This window comes from Prionailurus viverrinus, chromosome D3 (genome assembly GCF_022837055.1).
Source record: "Prionailurus viverrinus isolate Anna chromosome D3, UM_Priviv_1.0, whole genome shotgun sequence".
Taxonomy (NCBI): Eukaryota; Metazoa; Chordata; class Mammalia; order Carnivora; family Felidae; genus Prionailurus; species Prionailurus viverrinus.
In genome coordinates this window covers 77,641,871-77,668,810 of record NC_062572.1, presented here as the reverse complement: position 1 = coordinate 77,668,810, position 26,940 = coordinate 77,641,871, and the positions used below count along the sequence as shown (strand labels likewise).

At 45.2% G+C, this 26,940-nt stretch overlaps 1 protein-coding gene across 2 annotated transcripts in view; it reads left to right on the top strand.

Annotated features, from left to right (window-relative positions):
• Positions 1 to 2,442: 2,442 nt before the first annotated feature.
• Positions 2,443 to 26,940, top strand: part of FECH (ferrochelatase) — a 37,489-nt gene continuing 12,991 nt past the window's right edge. For both annotated transcript variants that reach the window (XM_047827645.1, XM_047827646.1), the window contains exons 1-5: positions 2,443 to 2,687; positions 8,366 to 8,492; positions 13,971 to 14,090; positions 15,672 to 15,820; positions 23,395 to 23,529. In XM_047827645.1, the coding sequence (XP_047683601.1) occupies positions 2,642 to 2,687; positions 8,366 to 8,492; positions 13,971 to 14,090; positions 15,672 to 15,820; positions 23,395 to 23,529 (577 nt within the window). In that variant the 5' untranslated portion in view covers positions 2,443 to 2,641. The remainder of the gene's footprint in view (positions 2,688 to 8,365; positions 8,493 to 13,970; positions 14,091 to 15,671; positions 15,821 to 23,394; positions 23,530 to 26,940) is intronic.

Sequence of the window (26,940 nt, the reverse complement as noted above, 5' to 3'; positions counted from 1 at the left end):
CCTTTGGCCTTCTGTTTGCTAAAACAAGTGGTATATACCTTTGTTACAAATATGTAAGCCAGAAAAAAATGCATTTATATGTACATATGCACACACACACACACACAAATCTCTTATTGTTTTATAAATTTGCTTAGCTGTTTAAGGGGTTTTCTGGTTTCCTTAGTAAACCCACATTTAGAATTTCTGGGTGACGGGCTGTGTTTTCTAATCAGTTTTGGAAACGACCAGTATAAAATGCATTTTATCTGCTTTCATTTCATAAAAACATAAAAATGTATTTGTTGGGAAGCTATTATATTTGATATTTGTGAGAAATAAGCCAGAGATTAGAAATAACAGTTTTTATGATACTCTCTGTTCAGGAAAAATAATGAAGTTCTGTTTCCACCTATAACCTATGAGTCTTAATATGTGCATCGGGGGGTTTTGTACATAAGGGATTTTGCATTTTTTTTTCAAGTGAGTAAAAATGAAAATATAAGATGTGAATAAAATGTATGCAACTACTAATTCGTTTTTAAAAATGTTATTATGTTGATATATTTCATAAAGCATGTGTTGCTGGTTCCTGGGCAGATACCCGTCCTAGCTGTTGATTATGTGAGATTTGGCACCTTTGTGCATTGTCACTAATCATCAGCATTTCTCTAGGAGGGGCCAGAAGCCCCTTGTTATCTCCACCTAGCAGAAGGGGCACAGCCCTGGGGAGGCAGGGGTGACTTATCCAGAGCCTTCAGACTAGCTAAGAGCCTATCCAGCTCAAACATCTAAAACCCTTAGTTAGCCTTTCCCAGTTCTCAGGACTTGTCTACACTTCGACCAGCACAGCATTTCAAAACGTAGAGGCTTTCTGTGCAGCTTACTTAAAAGAAATGTGTTTAAGCTTTAGGTAGAGAAGTACATTATGAAGATCACCTCCAAAGGTCAAATTAAATGCATGTAATTTTCATTATGAGCGTAGAGAGTTAGCAGAATATGTAGGAGAGCAGTTTAGCACTTGGGGCAAGTTTTACTGTCCATTTCTCAGGGGGCATCTGCTTGGATCTGAAGATCATGTAGGTAATATGAAAGGCACTTAATTTGATGTTTTATATTTGGCTTATAACCATAAGGAGGACCAACTTTAATAATAAACTAACCAGGAACAAATTTTAGCTACAGAAAAGTGGTTTTCAACTCAGACTCCATCGTCCCAAAATATTCCACATAGCTTGCCCCCCTACTTCCTTCAGGCCTTTGTCCAGATGTCAGTGAGAATTTCTCTGACCTATCTATTTCAGATTGCAGTAGAGTCTCCCCTTCTCCATCTCCCTTATATTACTTCCTTCTTTTTTTTTTTAAATTTTTTTAACGTTTATTTATTTTTGAGACAGAGAGAGACAGAGCATGAACGGGGGAGGGCCAGAGAGAGGGAGACACAGAATCCGAAACAGGCTCCAGACTCTGAGCTGTCAGCACAGAGCGCGATGCGGGGCTCGAACTCACGGACCGCGAGATCATGACCTGAGCCGAAGTCGGCAGCTTAACCGACTGAGCCACCCGGGCGCCCCATTACTTCCTTCTTTCTAACGCTCATCATCACCCCAACAATACATATCCTGATTATTTTGTGTCTCCCTCAACCCTTGTCTTCTCTGTTCACTGCTGTTTTTCCAATGCACACAGTAGGTGGTCAATACTTGTTCAACAAATGAATAACGCCTGAGACCTTTCTGTTCCAAGGTTGGTCTTGTACTTCAAGGCACACAGAACAATGGGTACGGTTGGCAGGTGGAGGTGTGGGAATGCAGGAATGGCTAGAATTGAGAGCAGTGCCTGTTGCATGTGAGGGATTGGGACCAGAGAGCTACCTTGCGACGGTGCGCAGATATACGGGCAAACTTCACCATGCCATCCCTCCCAAAAACCCATTTGCTGGACTGGCCTTCGCTTTTCCTAACGTTCTCACGTTAGCAGTATAATGTTTGCTTTCTGGTCCCGCCTGTCAAACTGTGCTGTATAGAGATGCCACAGGGAAATTAAAGATGTCATTCACAAGTGTCTTATATAAAACAATTCCTTTTCCTATTCTGAAAACCAAGCTTATAACAAAGCAGGGTCGGCACAGTTGTACTATAACGAGGCAAGCAAACTGGAGAAGTGAGGCAAAAGCATTCTCATATCTAAGTCATAGTATTGAAAAAGTCTGGAGAGCCCTTTGCCGAGTTGTGGCGGCGGTTTCCGCCTTGGCCAGACTGGCAGATGCAACCAGGGCGTTCGTTCAGGGTGACCGGGGGCGGGAGAGGGGCTGCTGGGCTGGAACTGACGGCTGGTGGGGCGGGGCCGCTAGCACAGCCTCGGGCCCCTTTTCCCCCTTCCACCCCCCCTCCCCCCGCCGAAGGCCCCACGCCCGGGCCAGCTGTCTCGAGGGGCGTGTCTTCCCCTGGCCCCGCCCCCGAGCCCCGGCTAGGCCCGGCCAGGCAGCGAATGAGCGGGTGCGCCGCGAGGGCGCAGGGGGCCGCAACTTAAGATAAGGCGGCCTGTGGTGGCAGTGCCAGCAGCTCGGAGCTCTCCGGGCCGATACCCGATCGCGCCGCCGTGGGAGGAACCCGAGTCCCGGGCCGAAGCTGCCCCGGGAAAGCTCTCAGGCGGCATCAACATGGCTGCGGCCCTGCGAGCTGCGGGCGCCCTGCTCCGCGATCGGCGTAAGTGAGGCTGTCGCGGCCGCCACCGCTGCCGGGGTCCCTGCGACGGCGTGGGCAGCGCAGCTCGCGCCGGGGCCCTCCGGCTTGAGGGGGTTCCGGGAGCGGTGCAGGAAGCTCCGCGCTATGGGGCGAGGGGCGACCTGGAGAAGGGACCGGAAAGGGGCCCTCCCCTGGGAGGGGCTGAAGGCGGGGCGGTACCGGGTCTTCTGGGGTCCCTGGGACGCGGCCAGGAGAGGTCCCGGAGCACCATGAGTCAGCGGGGTTACCGTGAGCAGTGCCGGGATTTATCCGCACCTTATTTCTTATCTGTAAAAGCATAATAATGAACGTCACGGGTTGTGAGCATTATGGGAGGGAGGGTGTGTTACGGACCTACCACTGAGGACGGTAACTAAGGCATCATCACCGTCATCACCACGGACATGGGTCATGGGGTTCCCTCCCTGGTGATGGAGGTCGCAGTGTGCCCACTGCTCCTCACCCGGTGCTCACTTGTCCTTAGGCAGCACCCACTGCGAGGGAGTCTGGGCTAGTATTTCCTAGAGATTTTTGGAGAACGAGCAAGACCTAGTGACAACCCAACATGTTTCTCATGCAAATTTTGAATGTAGGGTGCTTCTAGGATGAGCTGAGGAGTTTGCGCGAGAAACACCTGGTTGGCACACTAACTCTGCAGCATTTTTAACTGTGACCCCTTGAGTAAGGCACTCACCTGGCTTGAGTTTTGGTAAAGGCGAAAGGAGAAAGATAATATACTTCACGGACTTGGCATGAAGATTAGCTGGATGCCAGTAAAGCTTGGAGCACAGTGCCTGTCATGCAGTAGATACATTGAGACCCTTAAATGTTCAGTTATTATGTAAAAGGCTGGGGCACACTAAGATGCTTAGTTAACGCATTTGAATGATGACCGGACACAGACCTGCTATATTCTAAGAAGTTCCCAAATTCTTCAGTCTGGCACCTACTAGGAGGGAATGGAGAGAATCCACTTTGAATTTCCATATCTTATTACAGGTGCCTTTCTGAGGAAGATAATAAAGACCCAGTTTGTGGTGAGGGCCAAGGCACAAAGGGTACGTGGAGCAAAAGGCATCTTTTTTTTTTTTTTTTTAAGAAGAGGAAGCACAGTGCCAGTAATGTGCCTGAAAGATGTATTGAATTAGCCTTTTCTTTCATCAGCCATTTCTGTGGCAGAGTCTTACAGGTTTTAGATTTGAGGTCATAGAACAATCTAAGAAGCTTTAAATGATTTGTTCCAGATTATAAGTAACTAAGCGGAAGGATTCAGAAACCATAGCAAATGTGGATTTGAAGTCCAATTGAATTATGAACTCTGATTTTTAAGATGTAGTTATAATACTTTAATCATCTTGTTGATATGAAGGAATTAACATCTGAGTTAGAAAAAATTGAGTAGTATTTCTGAAAACGAATTCTGAAAGTAAAAGTACAAAGTTTTACACTAAGTTTTTAGCATATTACAGAATCAATAAACTCCTTGACGTGGACCACATACTGTATATACTATATATATTTTTGAATTAGAAAGTTGTTAGACTAATGAATTATTGTTTTTTCTTTTTGCCTTTTCTTTCCAAATTTTCAACACTGAGCATATGTTTCTTTCTTTCTTTCTTTCTTTCTTTCTTTCTTTCTTTCTTTCTTTCTTTTTAACGTTTATTTATTTTTGAGAGACAGAGAATGAGCAGAGGAGGGGCAGAGAGAGAGGGAGACACAAAATCCAAAATAGGCTCCAGGCTCTGAGAGTCAGCACAGACCCCAACGCTGGGCTCGAACCCATAAACCATGAGATCATGACGTGAGCCAAAGTCAGACGCTTAACCAGCTGAGCTACCCAGGCGTCTGATGTCTTTCATAATTAGAAAAAGAATCTAGAATAATGAAGAAGAGTATCAATGTTTTAATTAAGGACATTAGAACATTTTGGTGCCATACCAGAAAATAGTTCTTTTTTTAAAGCCTCCCCTCCCCAAATGTTTATTAATAATCACAATATCTAATGTTATTTATGTTCATTTTAACTTTCTAAACTTTATTTACTTATTTTTGAGAGAGCAGGGGAGAGACAGAGACAGAGAGGGAGAGAGAGAATCTCAAGCAGGCTCAGTGCCGAGCCCGATGTGGGGCTCAAACTCATGAACTGTGAGATCATGACCTGAGCCAAAATCAGGAGTCGGATGCTTAACTGACTGAGCCACCCAGGTGCCCCAGTTATTTGTTAGTTTTTAAAATGTTACCTATTTTTATAAGTACCTTTTGAAACAAATCTCATCTCCTATGTGATAGGAAGTGGCTCTGGGGTGCCTGGGTGGCTCAGTCGGTTAAGCATCCGACTTTGGCTCAGGTCATGATCTCACAGTTTGTGAGTTCAAGCCTCACATCAGGCTCTGCAATGCACAGCCTGCTTAGGATTCTCTGTCTCCCTCTCTCTCTGCCCCTGTCCCCCCACCCTCATTTCTCTCTCTCAAAATAAATAAATAAACTTAAAAAAGATGGCTTCATTATATATTAAAGTACTTATGTGCCTTGCTTTGTAACCTCCCCTGCCCTATCCCTAAGCATCCAAAATATTAAATAATTTGGTTTTGGAGAACCAGTTAATACCCATGAACCTCTTAAATCATATATATACTTTTGAATGCTTCACCTTTTGGGTTTGTCCAGGAGTTACAAAGTCTTGCTTTCTTTATATTCTCTTCTGCATTTTCCTAGTTTTATAGCTTTTATGGTTTGTAGGCCTTTAAAAGGTAGACCAGCAGTTAATGTCATAGGTAGGGGTAGAAGGGGTCTCTGGGTGGCTCAGTCGGTTAAGCATCTGACTTCAGCTCAGGTCATGATCTCACAGTCCATGAGTTCGAGCCCCTCATCAGGCTCTGTGCTGACAGCTCAGAGCCTGGAGCCTGCTTCAGATTCTGTGTGTGTCTCTCTCTGCCCCTCCCCCACTCACGCTCCGTCTTTATCAAAAATGAGTAAACGTTTACAAAATTAGAAAAAAATAAATAGGGTTAGAATACCTGGCCTCAGTTCATAAGTGGGCAAGTCCCTGCTGTTGAGTATTCTTACTTCTTAACCATATGCAGTGTGCCAGGCACTGTTCTTGGGTCTGGACATAGATGTAAAGATTTTTTTTTCCTGATGTTCACAACAGCCCTGCAGGGTTGGCCTGATCACCATCATACAGATGAGAAAAGCGAGGCTTGGAGTAGTTCTTTGAGTTGCCCAACTACTCCCACACACAGCCTGTTTGGTCCTATCTGGGATTTCTGCTAGATGTCTCTGGCTCTGGAACATATGCTCTATGCTATACAATGCTGTCTGTGCCCTTGGATTTCTGGTAAGCTGTGAACTGAGTGTCTTCAGGAGTCTCAGCTCGTCCTTTGTCTGAACAATTACTTAAAATCCCTTTAGCTACATGTCTGTTGGTCGTTTGGTCAGAGACTACTCTTAGTTTCTTTGGAACCTTCAGATCATTAGGGGAGAGGAGTGTTACAGAGAAGTCCTTGAGAGGGGGGTGTATTAACCCTACATCCTGAGCACAAAGGATCCATTATTAGCAGCATTGCCTTCTGAGAATTTGTTCGGCCACAGAGAAGAGGATTTTGTTAAGTATAGGGCATGACAGCTTGAAAAACTACCCTCCCAAATTGTGCTAGGAAATACTAACGTACTAGTTGATGACTCACCCGGATTCCCTTCTGCCACTCCCTTTTTAAGATTCACAGGAGGAAGGCTTATCACCAGCAGTCAAATCATGTAATGCCTAAATTCTATTCTAGTACCCCATGGAATCCAATATCTCATTCATACCAGGAATCGCAGACATTGTGGCCTGATTGAGAACCCGGTTACATCTCATGCAGTTCAGAATTGAACTTGTCTAAAATAAGGAGCTGCGAGTTGGCTTGAGACTTCATTTGAGCAGAATTGAACTTCTATATGTCAATCTTTGCACTTCCACTTTGAGTTAATAAGGACTATTCAGCACAAGCTCACGTAATTGGCTCTGTTGGGAATGTGCACAATATGGAGAGTTGGAAATCTGGAGATACTATTCTCCTGTATTTTATAGGCAGGGTAGGTGAAAAAACATCAGAGCAGGTATAGTCCCTGTGCCCTAGACCCTTCCAAATGAAACTAATGCCAGCACTAATCGTACGTGGCAGGTGCTGTGCAGAGTGCATCACTGGTCTTATCTGCTGTAATCATCACAAGGATCCTGATAGCAGGGTGTTGTCATTTTACCGGGGAAACTAAGGCTCGAAAATATATAGCCTGGCCCCAGTCACGTTGCTGGTAAGTGTCAGAGCTGCATGAGGTCAGAACTGCTGGTCCACAGCCCGAGTTCCTCACCGGGACTCCTCTGACTTGGAAGGAGGAGGAGGGCAGAGGGAGACTGATCTCAAGCTGGTTTCATATCGGCTGGTTTGAGAATGGGTCATGTGTACGGTGTGGGGCACAGCGTACCCCCATTGCTACCTTGAGTGTCTATTGTATAGCTTCAGTTTAATTTCACTGTATGCCGTTCAAGGATGAATATTCTTCATGGTACAACTAAGTATGGCCCATGGACTTCTCAGTCCAGGTGGGTTCTCCAGGCCCACAACTGACTCCGGCGGGGCGCAGGACAAGAGTGCACATGGAGACCCATGTATCATATGTGAGATCGCCCGCTAACAAGCTGTGAAGTATGTTCTGTTCTCCAATACTGGCAAATAGACCTTCGTAATGATCTGGAAGGGTGAACTGTTGAAGTCTTCAGGGTTCCCACAGAAGTGTCGTGGCCTTGGGAGCGTTGCCTCTGGTCTGTAGGCTTCCCTGCTTCTCTTTCCACTGCCAGCTGTGCCCTGAGTTGTGAAGAGTCTTGTGCATTCACCCATGTGGATACTCCAGTCTAGGTTCAGGTTCTATTCTTGCTCCTGCAAATAGCTTCCCTTAGGTCAAGAACTGCTCGCACTGATGGCACAATCAGCTTTCAGGAGAATAGAGCTAGGAAAGAGGCCTGTACAGTCCCCGGAGTGGGTGTGGGCCTTTGGGGACAGGGAATTCTGGGTACGGGGAGCCTGGTCAGGAATGTAGGTCACGGGCTCTGGGGTCCATGGATCTTTGGCTGTGTAGACTGCATACCCTGTGGGGGAGGCTGCAGCACGAGGAGGGCCAGAAGGGGCCCTCTAAAGTAGAACCCCCCACCCTTGTCAGCGTCCAAGGGCAGTGCTGGGGTTCTCCAGCCCTGGTGCTTTATTGGAGGAGGCTTATAGACAGATGCGAGGTCTGTGCAACTGGTTGAAAGCTGGCTCAAGTAACACCCCGTAAACCGGTGGGTCTGAACACGTCCCGCGGCTTCTCCCTTTCGTGTGAGCAGCGCACTAACTTCCGTATGCATGCGGTGATTCTCCTGAGGGATCACGTCAGCATCTGCCAGGGCAGAGTGAGAAGGTGTGTTTCTCAAAAGGCTCCGTGCAGGTCCTGAGAAGCCATCCCAGGAGGCGCCACCCCACCCTTGGCAGAGAGGGCTTGAGTACCGAGAAACGCCGGGGAAATCACCTGTGCTATAGCGTCTCTTTAAATTTTAAGTCCAGGACTTCTGCTCGGAGGACCGCCTCCAAAGACATTGCTTCCCAGCCGGATTTCATGCCGCTACTTTACTTTTGTCACAGTGGTGCCTGGAAGCTCAAGGGCCCGCCAACCATGGAGGGGCCAGTCGATTGGAGCCACGGCGGCAGCTGCCACAGAAACAGCCCAGCGTACCAGAAGCCCAGAACCTCAAGTTCAACTGGGGAAGAGGTATGAATCTAATTTTAGGTACTAATAAGAACCTCTTTTTGTTGATGCAGACACCGGTGAGTGGATACAGGCTGCCTTAAGAGGAGAGCTGCGGGGGAATGCTAGTGTGGGAGGAGCGCAGTGTTGTTTTCTTGGCTTTCTTTCAGTAGCTGGAAGGCTACAAGTTGCACCCACACACGCGCACACACCGCTAAGGTTTTAACATTTGGGGGGAGTTTTTATAGATTTAAACAATTGTTGTGAAAATTTTTTTCCCCGGCTTTTTTGAGATATGATTGACAAATAAAAATCCCACCGGGCTTTTGTTAAAGGACACGTAACTCAGGACCAACAGTCTGCAGATCATGTAGGAATTTAGTTCTGGAATATGTCATGTAACACAAATTTCATGGACACTAGAAATGTGTTTATGAAACTGACATAATTATACCTATGAAATGTATGTTCTGTTTAGGATAAGGAGTGACTAATCCGTCAAGAATTTATCTAGTAAACCCTGCCATTGTTTTCCACTGTTAACAGGGTGAGCGGAATTCGAAATGACATAATACGATTTGTGATTTGTTAAAGGGATAAAGTACCTGTTTCGGACATCACCCCTGCTGTTTGCGGGTGGATGTCAGCAGGCCTGGCGTTGTTCCGGGCCTCCTCTTCCATCACGGAAGCCACAGCGCTTCTTAGGTCTTCCTCTCATACAGGGGCAGCACAGGACTCGAACGGGCAGTTGTTTAGCTGGGTGCCTAGAAATAGCCCACCTTAACGCTAGCCAAGCGAAAGAAGGAGACGGGTTGCAAACTAGTAACTCCTTGACGGTTGGTTCCTCTAGCGATAGAGCTATGAAAATAGTCCTGTTTTGTGGTTGTTATTTTTCATTGTGTGAACTTGGGTACGTTGACTGAACACTGAGTAAACTGAGGTTTGAAGGGGGATAGAGCATTAGGGGTGGGGCCTCGGATCATCTCTTTTCCACTCTCTGGCCTCCTAAGTGATCGAATCTGGTGAGGAAAACAGGAAGCAGGGACGCTGTCTCTGTCCTGGCGGCCTGGACACCGTTCCTGTGTGTCCCCACAGCCCCGTTTTTCTCACCTTAGCCATGGTCCAAAGTGCTTTAAGTCCTTAAGGTTTATGGTGAGTATTTGATGTAACCTGAAGAACTGATTCAGTGTTTCTGGGAGAAACTGAATTCAGTGAATCAGGAAGAACTGATTCAGTGATTTGTGGGAGAAAAATTATTTCATTGCTATACTATCCTAGTAGCAAAAGCCAATAATATAACCTTAATATCATTAAATTAAATAAAAATCTAAAAATATCAAATTCCATTAAGTAACTTTGTATCATCTTTATACAAAAGAAATGGGTTCATTTTAGGACATGAAGACGGGCCAAAAAAAGATTAAAAAAATCACTGATAATCCCACCACCCAGTGTTTTGTGTCTATGTCTGTACCGATTGATATTTATTCAGTAAATATTTACCAAAATGTGACAGTCGTGCACATAGTATTTTTTAAGTTTCTTCTTTTTAAATTTAATAATATATCTACCATATAAATATAAATATTCACCATTATTTTAATAGCATACGAGTATTTTACGAAATCACAGTTTATTTATCCATTCCCATGTTATGGGGCACTTGCATTGTTTCTAGTTTTAAAATAGTAGAGATGATGAAGTGATCAGTGTTTCTGTATATCATTCTGGTGCCAGACCTGAAGGCCTCGTGCTGCGCAGTGCTCAGACTATAGCAGATGAGACCTCCACTAGACCGGGGGTCAGCCGACTCGCCTGTAAAGGGATAGATAGTGGGCCATTTGGCCTCTTTTGCTGCTATCCAACTCTGCTGTTATAATGTGAAAGCAGCCTTAACGACTATGTAAGATAATGAGTGGAGCTGTGTTCCAATAAAACTTTACTTACAAAAATAGGCAGGGTGTGTATACAGATCTGGCCCGTGGGCTGTAGTTTCCCAAACGCTGTTCTAGAGGCAGCATAGATCCTCAGGCCAATTACATCTTGGAGGTTTCATGAAGAGGTAGAATTTGTGTCTTTATCTTGATGCTGACTATATACAGTATAATTGAATGATTCTGTTTCTTTATTAATTGATGATCTTAAGTTTCTGTTATGTACAATTAGTAGCTCAAAGGAAAAACCTCCTATTTTGAGAGTCCCAGAATATAAAAATGGCAGAATGTTGAAACCTTTTCAAGCGAGAAGTTTTAAATATGTTCCCCTATTTACACCTTTACATTCAAACAAAGGGAACTTGACATTCAGAGCTTGGTCTCAGATGGGCTCTGTCTGGAGGAGAGGAGAACAGAGACCACGGCTAAGGCTTTGCACTTCGCATTCTCGAATAGAGGGTGTCAGACTAGGGCAGCTAATGCGCCATTCGTCATGCATAACACAGTTTTGAATTAAGTGCACGTGTATTTAGGTATTTCCAAATCATGTGCATCACTTTCATGTGTAAGATCAACACGGTTTATAAAACACGGGTTTGCAGGGCAGAGTCATATCCAATTTAAAGCCACTCTTGTTCTGAGCTCAGGTGTTATAGATGAAAAGCAGTTCTAAATCTCGTTTGCACATTGATACCCTCTATGGCTTAGGTAAGTCTCTTAGCCTGGGGTTTCTTAACCAGTAATCTGTTAACTGGCAGCCATCCATGGAAAAATGCGCTTAATTTATTGTGAGTCACAGATTTTGAGGGTGAGAGACAGGATCTCAGAGCACGGGTGGTCTAAGTGGAAAGATTAAGGGAGCATTTTACAATTTCACAATATAATGAATCTGGAATTTTTAGGTATTAAGAAAAAAACCTAAACACCAGCTTGTTAATTCATTGATAGGACTTTTGGTGAGAGGAGGTGGTAAAGCTGTGGGACAATGACATCCTCCAGAGTAGTTGCTTAGTAAAAAGGAGATGAAACCCCCTTCCTCTAACCCAGTGGTTCTCAGTAGAGGGAGGGGGATGCTCCCCACCTCCAACATATTTGGCAATGGCCATGTCTGGAGACGTTTTGGTTGTCACAACTGGGACGGGGTGTGTGCTGTGCTTTCCGGCAAGTAGAGGCTGGGATGCTACTAGAACCCTGCAACATACACCATAGCCCTCCACAGCAAAGACTCATCCAGCCAAAAATGTCAGTGGTGCCGAGGAAGAGAAATGCTGTCTAAGACAATGATGTGAAAGGCGAACTTAGTTTGTCCTTACAGTGGGGTCTAAATTAGGAGATCTCTGACTTCACTGGAATGCAGCATTCTGCTAACCCCAGCAATTTTGCCTCAGCTTGTTTTGCAAATTTAGGTTGAGAATTCAGATTTCTACCTCATTCACCTGTAGTATGTTTGGCATGAAAACAGTTTCTTCCTGTATGAATTTGACACACTCTGCTGCCTAACATTATCCCAAGTGTTGTTAGCACTTGTTTAAAAATTGCAATTAAAATGTCATCCTGATCTCATTGGCTTTAGCACACATTAGGGACAGTCTTCCAAACAGGATCCATGTCTGCAGGATTGGCTTAGTCACTGCGGTAGCTGGAGGTGGCCTTGATGTAGGAGGCTTAGACAGCGGGACCCCTCAGCCTTTGTACCAGTGGAGTTTTAAATAAACTCCAGGCTGGTTGTTTCTCACTGCTTTATCAAGGGTGAATGGAGAGTACATCCATCCGTGCTGTGGAGTATTATTCAGCCATAAAAAGGAAAGAAGTACTGATTCACGCTGTCACGTGGATGAACTTTGAACATTTTATGCCAAGTGAAAGAAACCAGGCCCAAAGGGCTACATATCATGTGATTCCATTTCTATGAATAGGCAAATGCATAGACTGAGAAAGCGGAGGATTAGTTGCCAAGAATGAGACAGAGGGAGGATGGGGAATAGTTCTAGTATGTGGGAATATTTTTGGGGGGTGATGAAAATGTTCAGGAATTAGAGAGTTGGTATGGTTGCATAACTTTGTGTGTATATTAGAAAGCACTGAATTGTATTTTAAAATGGAAAACTTTATGGTATATAAATTATATCTACATTTTTACGAATGCCAAAAAAAAAAAACCAAACCAAAAAACCATGAATGGAAGAAACACTCCTTGTCCTGTAGTGTCCCCACCTGCAGACTCTTTCACTGCACGGCCCCCAGTTCTCCAGGGCCTCATTTTAGGCTCTGACCCCATGGTTCCATGTCTGTAGCCTTGGGCTTCCGGCGGCTACCGGAAGCATGCGGGCGGCACCTGGTCCCACTCTGGCCCCTTCTTGCCCCCTGAAGGTGTTTAGGAATGGAGAACTCATCTCGGCCTGCCTCACTTTAGTCTGTGCAGGGTCCAGAGCTCCTCTGGATTTTAGAGGTTCAGAGCTGGCATGGTTCTTTTGTTGATTTAACTTCCCCCAGACTACTTGATTTTCTTTTTGCTTCTTCTTGTTCCTTCAGTGCTTGATTCTTTAGCCTGGGACCTATTTGAGTAAGAGCAATTTCTTGCCAGAATCCCTTAAGCAGTGGCTCTAGGTAGAGGATCAAGAGGTGAGTGCAAAGTGAGAGGTGTACTTTATCGTACAGGAGACACTACGGGGGAACAGCGGGCTCTGGAGAAGGAAGCAGAGTAGCAAGAAATCATTTGTCAATAATAATAGTTTAACTAAAGGGAAAGGAGCAGATAAAAGAATGAGAGATGGGCTGGTTATTATACTGTGGAGGTTTAAAAGGGAAACCCGTGGTTTCTCTGTGTATGATAGAACTTACTATATGTTCCAGATCATGCTAAATAACTAGGCTGTCTATTCTCAAAACAACCTTTTTTTTTTTTAATTTTTTTTTAAGTTTATTTATTTTTGAGACAGAGAGAGACAGAGCATGAACGAGGGAGGGTCAGAGAGAGAGGGAGACACAGAATCGGAAGCAGGCTCCAGGTTCTGAGCCATCAGCCCAGAGCCCGACGCGGGGCTCGAACTCACGGACCGCGAGATCGTGACCTGAGCTGAAGTCGGACGCTTAACCGACTGAGCCACCCAGGCGCCCCATCAAAACAACCTTTTGAGGTCGTTGCTGGACTCCCTGTATACGAGGAGACTGAAGTTTGGAGAGACCAAGTAATTTGTGTATCTGTAAGGCATTCATATAAATGTTTGCTTCAGCCTCAGGACAATTTGAGCTTTATACCTTGACTCTCAGTTCTTAAAGAATGGGAGGGATTTTTGTTCAGGACTGACAACTTAATGGGGAAACATTTCAAGCCCAGAGAAGACCAGTGCCATGGATGGAGCTGGGAGACCAAGGTCAGAGTCAGAACTGGGACCGTGCAGAACCGGAGGCGTTGTGCATTCCCAGATACGCAGCCAGGTGATAGCAGTGAAAAGATCTGTAGGTTTGTACCTCTGAACAGATTGGATGTGAGTTTGCTAGCTGAACCAACAGTGTACCTTACAGAAAAATAAAAAGCTACAAGTCAACTGCATTTTATTTTATGTAGGAAGCCGAAGACTGGAATATTAATGCTGAACATGGGGGGCCCTGAAACCCTGGGAGATGTTCACGACTTCCTTTTGAGGCTCTTCCTGGACCGAGACTTGATGACGCTTCCTATTCAAAAGTAAGACGCGTGGAAACACCTGCACTTATTCCTAACTTGTGTAGTGCATCTTGCCTTACGTGTACGTCAGTTCTATAGTTACAGAAAATAAATGGTTTTTGTGCATATCTGGTGGTGACTAGAGCAGCATCATTATTTTCCATTGTATAAGAAGGATATGATGTTGAGAGAAATGCAGGGGAGAGAGAAAGCAAGTTGGGGGGCCTCTCCTTGAGCCCTTTCCTCCCTAGAGCTCTGGAAATGGCAGTTGTCTTGACACACCTGATGTCCCTTTAAATTTTTTTTTAATTTTATTTTAGGGAGAGCGTGCAAGCGGGAGTGAGGGGCAGAGGGAGAGAGAGGGAGAGAGAATCTTAAATAGGCTCCATCCCACGACCCTGGAATCATGACCTGAGTCAAAATCAAGAGTTGGCCACTCAACCGACTGAGCCAGCCAGGCACCCCTGATGTCCCTTTAAAGATTGTTACCGATATATTTGTACTTGACCCTCAACAGCTGATTAATATTCAGGGAAGCAATGATTATTATTCATTAATAATATTGTGGCTGTCCTCTTCCTTTCAAGCCTCCCTCCTTCTTTCTTTTCTTTCTCTTTTAAAGTAGGTTTTTGTAATGAAAAATTTATACATGCACGTAATAAAAAATGCAAACAGCATAAACATGTTCACAGTAAAAAGCAAGTGTCTCTTCTTGAACTCCAGCCTCCCAGTTACCCACCATGGAGGTTACAGATGTAACCAGAAATACAGAAATCTGCAGTTGTACAGATGTATTTCTGGTGACCATCCAGAAACAGTCCATGCATATCCAAGCATGTGCTTGTCTATATATCTATAAATATAGATATATATGTATATATGCACATATATATCTCTCCTGTCCTTTTTAACACAGATGGGAATGTACTTATGTATATTATTTAACACTTTGCTATTTTTTTTTTTAATTAACAATGTGTCTTGGAGATTATTCTATAACAGATTATATAGGCCCAGTTTATTATTTTTTTTCATGACTGTATAGAATGCCTTGCCTGGTCATAATTTAATTTATTTAACCAGTGGCTCACTGGTGGACATATATGTTGTTTACAGTGTTGCAATGAACATTCCTGTGCTGTGCATTCAACTTTGCTCACATATTCAAATGTATCTGTGATTAATAAACATTTTCTTTCTTTTTTTTTTTTTTTAATACATTTTCTTAAAGTAAGAGTATTTTTTGCTTCCGAATGTCTTACATATCCTAGTTCCTGCTAGGTGTAGGATCAGGAAGTGTTAAGATAGTGGCTGGCCCGCATCTAGGGTCTGCGCCTGAGTGGTGTCCTGAATCTTCAGGGTGAGTTGCGAGAGGAACTCGTGGGGCAGAGGTGGCTAATCCTCAGAGAGTGTTTTGTTTTCCTCTCTCTAAAAGAGACAGCTCCAAAAGAGCTGGCTGTCGTCAATGACCTCAAGCCTCTATTTTTAAAGGCGTGATCTTCTTAGGCTCTTCTTACAATTTTGCTTATCTTTTCTATTGAGTAGTTTCTGAGGTTGCTAAGGTGGAACAAAAGCCACTTACCTACCTGTTAAATGATTTAGTAAGCTGGCACCAATCATCGCCAAACGCCGGACCCCCAAAATTCAGGAGCAATACCGCAGGATCGGAGGCGGGTCCCCCATCAAGATGTGGACTTCCAAGCAGGGAGAAGGCATGGTGAAGCTGCTAGATGACTTATCCCCCAACACAGGTACAGTGTTTCTTCACTAACATCTCAGTTTTGTTCTTTCAAAGTAGGTACGAAGGTCCAAACGCTATTGGACGGCACATGGAGTTCTGTCGGTTTGTGGGGGTTCCTACATGACGCGTGATCACTTAGCTCAGTTCTCGAGGCACTATCCTGGCCTTGGCTGTGGAGCCTGTTCCTTCCTTATGTTAGATATGGAAGAGCTCAAGGTTTGGAACGTTAGTTTCAAAAGGAAGCTTGAGGTGTGTGTGAAGTTGAGCTAGGTTATAAGGAAGAGGCCACATCCCATGTATACAAGATGCGTATGTCATTGCTCTGGAAGGAAGTCTTGGGGCTGCTGTCACTGCTTTTTCTTTCTGTGTGGATCTTCAGCAACTGTTCTCGGCTCTCGGCAACACCAGCTAGTGCGAGGTCCTGAAAAGAGGATTGTGTGTGTCTGGAGACTGTCCTCCGAGAACCGCTAAGGCAGAATAATAATGTGCAGAATGTAGCAGTCACTATAGGAATGAATTGTAAGTGCCGTGTTTAATTGCATTCCAGACGCCATTGATTGTGGGACCCACCATTGTTTTTATATATACTAAGACAAAAACTCTGCCGGGTAGTTTTAAGACCACATCTGTTGCGGGTGTGCACCAGTATGAGAAATGTTCAATCAAAAAATGTGCATGTTAGGACACAGGAAATACATTCATTACAGATACATCTTGGGGCTTCCGGATCAGGACAGGCGTGTGACACAGTGGCCACCTTCAAGGACAGTGGCCCCACCAGGCAGGCCCAAAAGCATTTCCCTCTTCTCTGAGAAAACACCTCTAAGTGTCACCTCAAGCTGCTCTCAGAAGCCACCGTGTCCCATCGCACACAGGGACAAGGGCTGTAGCCCTCAGCTCATCGCACTTGGAAAATTGCTCAATCATGCTTCTGTGTGTCGAGTTTGCTTCCTGCCTTGGCCGTGGCTCAAGGGCATTTCTTATTGCCGTTCAGCCACACGTCCCACAACGTCCCACAACGTATCTTGAAAATGTTAGACGAGGGACACTCACACCCACCTGATACAGAAGAAACTGTCTCTCTGGTCATTAACAGTTTATCACGATAAAAGGTTTAGTGTGAATCAGATCTGCAATTGCTCTGCTGTCTCCAGTGGACAGAGGAGGTGGCAACATGCCATTGTTTCTGTTGGCCTGGTTGTGCAGGCTCCATCACCATCGAGGACCCTAGCAGAACTGTTAGAGTTGAAAAAGGAATGTGGACGGACGGCATCCTTCCCACCTCCTCACCCCTCCGTGCTGGGGCTGCCGGGTTGTCCGGACCAGACAGGCCAGCCGTGGCCCCAGCCTCCTGGGTTGGCCTGGAAAGAGTCCTATGGAATGACCCGGATTTAACCCACTGCCCCACTTACTATCAGACATCTGATTATTCCCATCTGCGGCCATCTAGTACAAAGGAAGTTGCAATCATCTAGATTCTAGGATTATTCCCTGCTTTGGCAGGGACCAAAGAATAGTAATAATCCATTTCACATTTTCATAGTCAGAATTGTGAGAGTGATTTTTAAATTTTTTTTAATGTTTTTATTTATTTTTGAGACAGAGACAGAGCATGAGCAGGGGACGGGCAGAGAGAGAGGGAGACACAGAATCCGAAGCACGCTCCAGGCTTCGAGTTGTCAGCACAGAGCCTGATGCGGGACTCGAACTCATGGACCGTGAGATCATGACCTGAGCCGAAGTCGGACGCTTAACCGACCGAGCCACCCAGGCGCCCCTGTGAGAGTGATTTTTAAAACATGAGTGATTGGTCATATGACCCTCTATCCTATAGAGACTTACGTGAAGAAGGGAGTTGATTCTTCACTATAACTTTGGGGATAAGTTTAGGGTGTCTGAGGCACCGGCAGCTCAGCGGCTTGCCTGTCCAGTTACTTTACTAATGTCCCAAGCAATCATGCTTCCTCCTTCCTCACGCCATTCACTTGCCCTTTTGCTCACTCACGTACCTGCTCGTTCACATATTCATTCCCACTTCCGTCCGTCCTTCCACCCAGCCCCACCACTGGGTATTTATAAGCACTGGCTACACGGGGGATAAAGTAGTGAGTGAGTCACACCCTTACCTTCATGGAGCTGAGCTTCCTGGTAGTTTTCACTGAGGCAGAGAGTAAATTCTCTAGGGGGCTACTTTTATTTCCTCTAGAACTTGGAAGTTTGTCCAGGGCCTGGTCCTGAGAGGGCTCTGGTACCGGTGACCCTGCGACCTATTGCCGTCCTCTGTGGTTCACGCTTGGAGCCCTGTGAGCAGGCAAGTTAAATTATTTCTGTCGCCTGCATGGTAGGTGGCCCCCTGACAGCTTTGGCACACCTGCTGTGGGGTTAAGGCTGTGGCGCTTAATGAGGCCCAAGAATGTCCACTCATTGATTTGTCAGTGGCACCTTGGGTGCTTCTCGATACTGCTTCGATACTTCAGCACTTCGATACTGCTTTTCGTATTCAAAACTGCGGTTTCTACTTAGGAGCTCCCGGGCCAGTGGGAGGGACCGCTGCTGCAGGCTCATCTGTTAAGTGACAGAGAGAAGACCTCGTACAACTTACCGGAGAGATGCTACATACGAGTATGAGGGCCGGTGGTCGCACAGAATGCAGATGTAGGAAAAATGAGGTGGCTTCAAGGTTTGGAAACTGCCTTGGGGAGCTTTGTGCCGAAGACCCAGATTATCAGGGGTGGCTCTGTGGCTCCTTCAGGGGCTCGCCCACATTATCTAGGAAGAGATTCTGTGTACTTCACAGATGGACCTGAAGCCCAGTCACAAAGACCCAGGTGCCTCACCCCCTTGGTGTGGCTTTTCCTTCCCGCTTTCTGGCTTCTCTGCCTCTCCTCTGTTCCTGTCCTTCTTCCTCCTCCCTTCTCCTACTTTCCTACAAAATTGTAAAGTATACTTTTTTAAAAAATATTTTTGGGGCGCCTGGGTGGCTCAGTCGGTTGAGCGTCCAGCTTCGGCTCAGGTCATGATCTCAGTCTGTGGGTTCCAGCCCCGCGTCGGGCTCTGTGCTGATGGCTCAGAGCCTGGAGCCTGTTTCAGATTCTGTGTCTCCCTCTTTCTCTGACCCTCACCTGTTCATGCTCGCTCTCTGTCTCAAAAATAAATAAACGTTAAAAAAAAAAATTTTTTTTTTAAATATTTTTAATGTTTATTTACTTTTGAAACAGATGGAGACAGAATGTGAGTGGGTTGAGGGCAGAGAGAGAAAGACACACAGAATCTGAAGCAGGCTCCAGGCTCTGAACTGTCAGCACAGAGCCCGACGTGGGGCTTGAACTCACGACCTGTGAGATCATGACCTGAGCCGAAGTCAGATGCTCAACCGACTGAGCCACCCAGGCGCCCCTAAAGTATACTTTTAAACTGTGTCTATTTGTTTATTTCTATTGGGAAAGATTCTCTTTCGGCAAAACAATGTGATGATAATGGACAGAAATGTTTCAAGCTCTCATTTTTAAAAAAAAGTTTATTTTATCTGTTTTTAGAGAGAAAGAGAGGGAGAGAGAGAGAACATGCGTGCGGGGCGGGGCGGGGGGGGGGTAGGAGCAGAGACAGAGAATCCCAAGCAGACTGCACGCAGTCCTCACAAAGAACGATAAGGAGCTCAAACTCAATGAACCTCAAGATCATGACCTGAGCCGAAATCAGGAGTTGGACGCTTAACTGACTGAGCCACCCTGACACCCCTCAAGCTCTCATTTTTTAGGGAAGTAGTTGTGGCTTGGTGGCTGGTATAGAAATTGCAGCTTGCACTGGCTTTGCATAGAATTGACTACTAACTCACAGGGTCGGTTTTATGAGGGAATATAACTTGGAACTGGTTTCATGTGGCTACACCACGTTATAGGAATTTAGGGAATACAGAAGGAAATAGATGAGAAGTGTAATCATTTCACAAAAGTAAATCTAAAATACATTCAAAAGATGATAGTTTAGTTACGTAGAATCTGACCGCTTTTCACGAAGCCGTACGTGCTATCCTGTAGAACTCTGTTCTTTTTTTTTTTTTTTTTTTTTTTTGTAGAACTCTGTTCTTTACAGGATGCTTCATGGGGAGGAGGGTGGCTCTTTTCAGATGGGGCTGGCTTCCCCAGTCCTGGTTGTAGGACTTTAGGCAGATGACTTACCCCACGAAGCAGCATCTTGAAAATGGGGGTGGTAACAGAGCCCCACTTCTGGGATCATTGTGAATATTCAATACGATAATCCCGAAAGGCATCAGCCTGGGGCAGCGTACGTGACAAAAATTCCTTAACTGTGAGCGTTTAGTATTATTCATCCAGGGCATAGGGCTCGTGATGTGATACAAATTAAAAAGCATTATGCTATATATTTCACACCTTTCTCTCAAAGAGTCACGCACAAATCAGACATTTGAACTATTGTGGAGCTAAACTGATGGGCTGGAAATGAATGAAGTTTTGCTATTCAAAAATCCAATTCTGAGTTCTTTTTTTTTTTTTCTTTTCCTGGGTCTCACCGAAGACTGTTTGCTGGGCGGTGGCTCCAAGGGTGGACTAGGCTGGGCCAGTGAGTCGTGTGTTTTGGTCTCACCGGAGCAGATGCGCCCCCTGCCAGCTGTGTTGGTCAACATCCGTAGGCTATTTCTGTCCCTGTGCTCCTGGGGGTGACCTCCGGCTGCGGTGTGAAACCCATCCCAACTGGCGAGGGCTCTTTGGGAGACATTTGTTCTTTCCTCGGGACAGGCCCGGTCAGAGAGGGAGCACAATGCCACTTGCCTACAGTCCGCTTGTGCAGGCCATCTTCAGTGGAACAGTTCAGCCAGTCTTATCTGTTCCTTCCAGAATATTTTACTCACCCTCACTTCAAAGTGAGGCCACCACCCTGCCTTTATCTGCAAGGGTGTCCCCTCCACCTCTCTTGTCTGCAACGAACTCCCAGGCCCCAGGCATTGAGGCTGCATCTTTTGGAAGGTGAAAAGAGAATGCCAGAAGCTGGTTGGCCTGTAGCCTTGGAGGATCTTATGGTAGAAATCTAATAATAGTATTATCTGAAAGCAGATTAGAAAGGAAATTCCACTTCAGCCTCAGCTTAGATGCCCCAGAGCTCCTTAGAGATGGGCTTGATATGGGGTGCCTAGGTGGCTCAGTCGGTTGAACGTCCGACTTCAGCTCGGGTTGTGATCTCATGGTTTGTGAGTTCAAGCCCCACATCAGCTGTCTGTGCTGACAGCTCAGAGCCTGGAGCCTGTTTCAGATTCTGTGTCTCCCTCTCTCTCTGTTCCTCCCGTGCTCACGTTCTGTCTCTCAAAAGTAAATAAATATTAAAAACCAAACCAAAACAAAAGAAATGGGCTTGATAGTGTGAACGTTGGCAGTTTTAGGATGAACCACATAGTCCTTGAATGCTCTCATTTGGAGTTTGCTTACCGAGTCGTGCCCTCTGGTGTGTTTCAACTGCCGTTCACCATTTTAGGCAACAGAACGTAAACTTGGTGGCCTAGAAAGGACAGACAGCTGAATATGATTCTGCTTATACCCCTTCCTTCCTCTTTCTGCGGTGCCCAGCCAGAGAATGTTGGACCAGCCATCCTTCCATGTGCGCACGTGCTTCTCCCTCCCGCCGTCTGCTCCTGTCCTTGGGCACTTGCGCCATTGGCTGCCGGTTCCCCGTGTCCAGTCACTGTGGAATGTTTTATGCAGATAGGTGAACAATGGGCGGTTCTCTTTTCCTTCACTTCAACCGGAATGTTTCTCTTTTCCTTCTTGGGGCAGTTTAGTGTCCTGTACTTAGTGGCAGCCGCTGCTAATGCTTGGACAGTAGCATCGTCTTGGTTCTGTTGTTATTTCATGTTTATGTAGTGTATTCTCAGTATCCTCTCCGAGTGTGAGTTGGGCGTTATCCTATGAAATGACAGGTAATGTGAGGAAATTTTCAGTTTAATGATTTTATAAATGCCTAAGAAATTGTGTGGCGGTGGGTACTTAAAAAAAAAATTTTTTTTAATGTTTATTCTTGAGAGAGAGAGAGAGAGAGAGAGAGAGAGAGCGTGAACAGGGGAGGGGCAGAGAGGGAGAGAGAATCTGAAGCAGGCTCCGGGCTCTGAGCTGTCAGCTCTATGTGGGGCTCGAACCTACGAACCGTGAGATCATGACCTGAGCTGAGGTCGGACACTTAACCGACTGAGCCACCCAGGAACCCCATGTGGTGGATACTTTTAAGATACAGGACAAAAAGATGGAGAAGGACAAAGGAGGGACAGGAGAAGGTGTTTGTAAGAACACATGGGGAAGGAGTGCAAAGCTGTGCACTGAGTTGGGCTGTTTACGTGCTCGGAACATTTATTTCAAATCTGAAGCAGTGCCCCCAATTGTGTGTGTGTGTGTGTGTGTGTGTGTGTGTGTGTGTTTCAAAATATTTATTTTGAGAGAGAGAAAGTGAGCATGTGAGCAGGGGTGGGGCAGAGAGACGAAGAGAGAAAATCCCAAGCAGTCTCCATGCTGTCAGAGCAGAGCTCCATGCAGGGCTCGAACTCACGAGCCTGAGATCATGACCTGAGCTGAAACCAAGTGTCGGATACTTAACTGACTGAGCCAGCCAGGTTTTTTAACCCAGCTAAAAAAAAATGTTTATGTATTTATTTTGAAAGAGAAAGAGAGCAAGAGTGAGTGCAGGTGCGGAAGGGAGAGAGAGAGGAAGAGAGAGAGAGAGAGAGAGAGAGAGAGAGAGAATCCCAAGCAGTCTCTGCTGTCGGCCCAGAGCCCAACATGGGGCTCCATCTCATGAACCAAGCACAAGATCATGACCTGAGCCAAAATCCAGAGTCAGATGCTTAACCGACTGAGCCACCCAGGTGCCCCCTCAGTGCCTCCAGTTTAAGCTTTGTTGTTGGGTTTCCTTAATCTATTAAATGAGGAGAATCATTTCGGTCATTTGTTATCCACGCATTTCTGTTGGGTATCCCAGAGCTTAACTGGGAACAGGAGGAGGGAACCATGGGTGGTGGAAACAGGCTGGGGGGCATGGAAGGGGCTAGGCTCTGGAGTTGGGGAGACCCACATTAAATTTCAGCTCAACCACCTGTGAGGTGTGACTTTGGATAGGTTCATGAACCCCTGAGAGTTTCAGTGTCCTTATCTGAAAAATGGGGTGTAAGTGAAAGAAAAAATACAAGCAAAGCCTCCATCAGTGTCTGGTATGTAAGAGGAGGCTGAACCTCAGGAATAAGTGTTAGTTCTTCCTTCCTTTGAGTCTCTCTTATCTCAGCCAAGAGCAGAGAGGAAGGAACAGAAGCTTGAATTTTAAAAACTGCCGTGCTAATTAAGTAAAGGGGTGTGTGTGTGGCGGGATGGGGGGTGGGGGAGTTGATCCCAGAAAATAGTGATTAAAAGTCCACGCACTAGCTGAAGACTGGATAAGATCCAAGGAATATTCTAAACTTACCCACATTATCAGCCTCAGAGGAAATTAGGTTAACTGTTCTTTGTTCCGGGCTTTGCATTATGTTTGGCGACTCCAAGGAATCTATATAAAGATTAATACTTTCTCCTCTCCACACATGCTTTCTAATAGCCCCTCACAAATACTATATTGGATTCCGGTATGTCCATCCTTTAACAGAAGAAGCAATTGAAGAGATGGAGAGGGACGGGATCGAAAGGGCTATTGCCTTCACGCAGTATCCACAGTACAGCTGCTCGACCACAGGTGAGCCTCCCCCTTGGCAGCGGGACGGTGGGTAGGGATGGCCCAGGCAGTGGTAGCCGGGGACCTGGGTGCGGAAGGAAAGGATAAATCATTTTCAATTTGAATGGCAAATCCAGCCCGTCTGCTTCAAACACGAGAGTTCAGGTCAGTCCATTTGAAATCTCATGGTTCATCTGTCCCCTGAGTTACGGGCCAGTCGGCCGGGAATTACAAATGGTGGGTGGAAGGCGGTCTGCTGCTGGTCCTTCGGTGCAGTTGTGTAATGGATCAGTGATGAACCTTAAGCCGCTTTCTATGTTTGCGTAATAAACCTTACTTCGATGGCAACCCTAGTATTCTTATTAACGTAACAAAGGTGGTGGCTGCTTCCATTTTGAAAGTGGAGGTGCCCAGGTAGCACTAGAGATACTGGTGTGTGTTTGTGTTCAGCTTCATTTGCGGGCTGACTTACTGGTTAAACCAAAGCCCAGCCCGAGGTGCCCTTTGTAAACTTCTCTCCGCGTTCTGAACTTTGGAAAATATTACCGTGTGTTGCTTACTATGTATTTAGCTGGAGCTGGAGAAAATAATCATGTGTTCTCTTCTCTGTATCACTGGTAATAGGTAAAGCTTCTTACTGTTGCCCACAAATACATTTGTTTGCATTCTGTTTCAAGGATTGGGATCAGCATGTTTTTACTCCCAGATTGCTTTTGGATGTTGGTGCATCTTATTTCTGTAACTGTAAAGAAAAACAAAAGGCCATTGGAGGAAATATTCAAAAGCTGTTGTGTGCCTTAAATGTTTGTTCAGAGCCCCTATGAAAATGCCTGAGTTTTCAGACACCCTCAAGAGTTTGAGTTGTGACTTCTTTTGGAAATATACCTCTACAACTTAAAATGTCTGGTAACATGTTATTGGATAATGAATCAGATTTTATAAATTTCTAAGCATACTTTTGCGTTGCTTTAAAAAATATACCTCAAATGTAGATGTCTGCTCTAAAAATCAGACAAGTTAAGAAGATGATTATTTGTATGACAGAGGATTGACTACGGGTTTCATTTCACAGCTGACTCTACCAGTATGTTTCAGGTGTTGGTGAGTTTTACTGGTACATCTCTTGTGAGAGGGCAGGTACCTTTCACTTCTGAGATGCGAAAGCTTTTAGGAAGCACATCCATTCTTTGAGACCACGAGAGTGTTGTTTACCCGTTGTGTCATTTAGACACACACACTGTTGGGGCACAGCCAGTATAGGCTATGTATCAATCACATACAATTGTTTTGGTTCTGTTTTCCGCTTAATTACTACTTCTGCTAGTTTATCAAATGTTTCTGAGTGGCCCTGAAGAACTAATGTGGCTTCCAGAAGTCCTTTTATGGCTTCAGAAGTCTTGAAAATGATATTCACCTGTAAAATGTGGCCTGCAGTATGAAGGGAGATTTCTGGAGAGATTGTTTTTGAGCCTGAAGCAGACTCAATTTGGATTTATCTGACTCGCTGTACTCCAGAATGGAACTCATTTATCTTTCTGAAAATTAAGTTTTAGGCTAAGTGTACATTTGATTTAAATATGGCTGTATCCTGGCCAGTATTTTATATTATTTTATTTTGTTTTATTTTATTTTATTTTATTTCATTTTATTCTTATTTTTTATGTTTTTATTTATTTTGAGAGAGAGGAAGAGTGTGAGCAGGGGAGGGGCGGAGGAAGAAGGAGAGAGAGAATCTTAAGCAGACTCCATGCTCAGCATGGAGCCTGACATGGGACTTGATCCCACGACCCCTGGGATCATGACCTGAGACGAAATCAAGAGGCCGACACTTAACCCGATTGAGCCACCCAGGCACCCTACCGGCTTGTATTTTAACATGGAGACATATCAGATTCACAGTCCTCGTAGTTAACAGAAACCAGAGGATGGGTATTGGGAAGCAAGGAAACGCTTTGGAACATTTGCCCTATGTTAAGATTGAGGAAGAGGCTCTGTGTTAGGGTGAGTTGCATAGGATTAGCCTTAGCCCCAGCGCCAGCTCCACTAGGCCAAGAAAATGTTGAATTGTGTGGGTACCACCTGCCTTCCTTCAGTCTTTGAGTTTTTGTGATTTTGACCTCTTGGTTAAAAAGACAAGTTTTGGGGTGCCTGGGTGGCTCAGGCGGTTAAATGTCCGACTTCGGCTCAGGTCATGATCTCACGGTCTGTGAGTTTGAGCCCCACGTCGGGCTCTGTGCTGACAGCTCAGAGTCTGGAGCCTGCTTCGGATTCTGTGTCTTCTCTCTCTCTCTGTGCCCCTCCCCCACTCGCACTGTGTCTCTCTCTCTGTCTCAAAAATAAGTAAACACTAAAAAAATTTTTTAAAAAAGAAGTTTTGTTAGATTACTTGTAAGGATTTGGTCTCCATTTAACTTAACTCTGGGAAATGATGAAAATCTTGTAGAAGCAGGTAGAAATAAAGAATGCTCATATAAACCTTAACAGACTGCTCTCAATAAGCTAGTATTCTTATCAACAAGTCATTTAGGGGCACCTGGGTGGCTCAGTCCACTAAGTGTCCAACTCTTGATCTCAGCCCAGGTCTTAATCTCATGGTCATGAGTTCAAGCCTTGTATTGGGCTCCACACTGGGTGTGAACCTACTTAAAAAAAAAAAAAAGAACTCAAGTCACTTTATTTAAAAAAAAATTTTTTTTTCAACATTTTTAATTTATTTTTGGGACAGAGAGAGACAGAGCATGAACGGGGGAGGGGCAGAGAGAGAGGGAGACACAGAATCGGAAACAGGCTCCAGGCTCCGAGCCACAGCCCAGAGCCTGACGCAGGGCTCGAACTCACGGACCGCGAGATCGTGACCTGGCTGATGTCGGACGCTTAACCGACTGCGCCACCCAGGCGCCCCTCAAGTCACTTTAAAAGATGGCTGTAAAGCTTTTATTGTAACGTAGAAAATATGAATCACATCATATTAAGTAAAAATATCCCAAGTACTCGGGATACAAAATTGCATACATACTCAAATGACAACTTCGTGAAACAAAATAGCTATAAAGGAAAGTAACTAGAAAGAACTATGCTGGAGTAAAATGATGAGTGTATTAGCATGCTGGGTCATGGCCAGTTTCTTTTTTCCTTTCTTCCCTACCTCCTACATTTTCTGCTGGGGTTGATTACCTTCATAATGTGTGTGTGTGTGTCGGGGTGGGGTGGGGGAATTAACATGCTTTTGGTTGTTATAACTGGTCTCTGCAAATAGCGACTGCTCATATTTCATAACTACTCTGCTGTCGTGTTTCTCACTAGAAATGGCCTCACTGGTCTTTGAAAAGCCATTGAAATTGATTGCTTTTTAGTGATCTCCATTTGCAGGGTAGTTAAATCTATATGCATTTTAGAGCATTGAAATAATTGTGATTAGACTGATTCAGTATA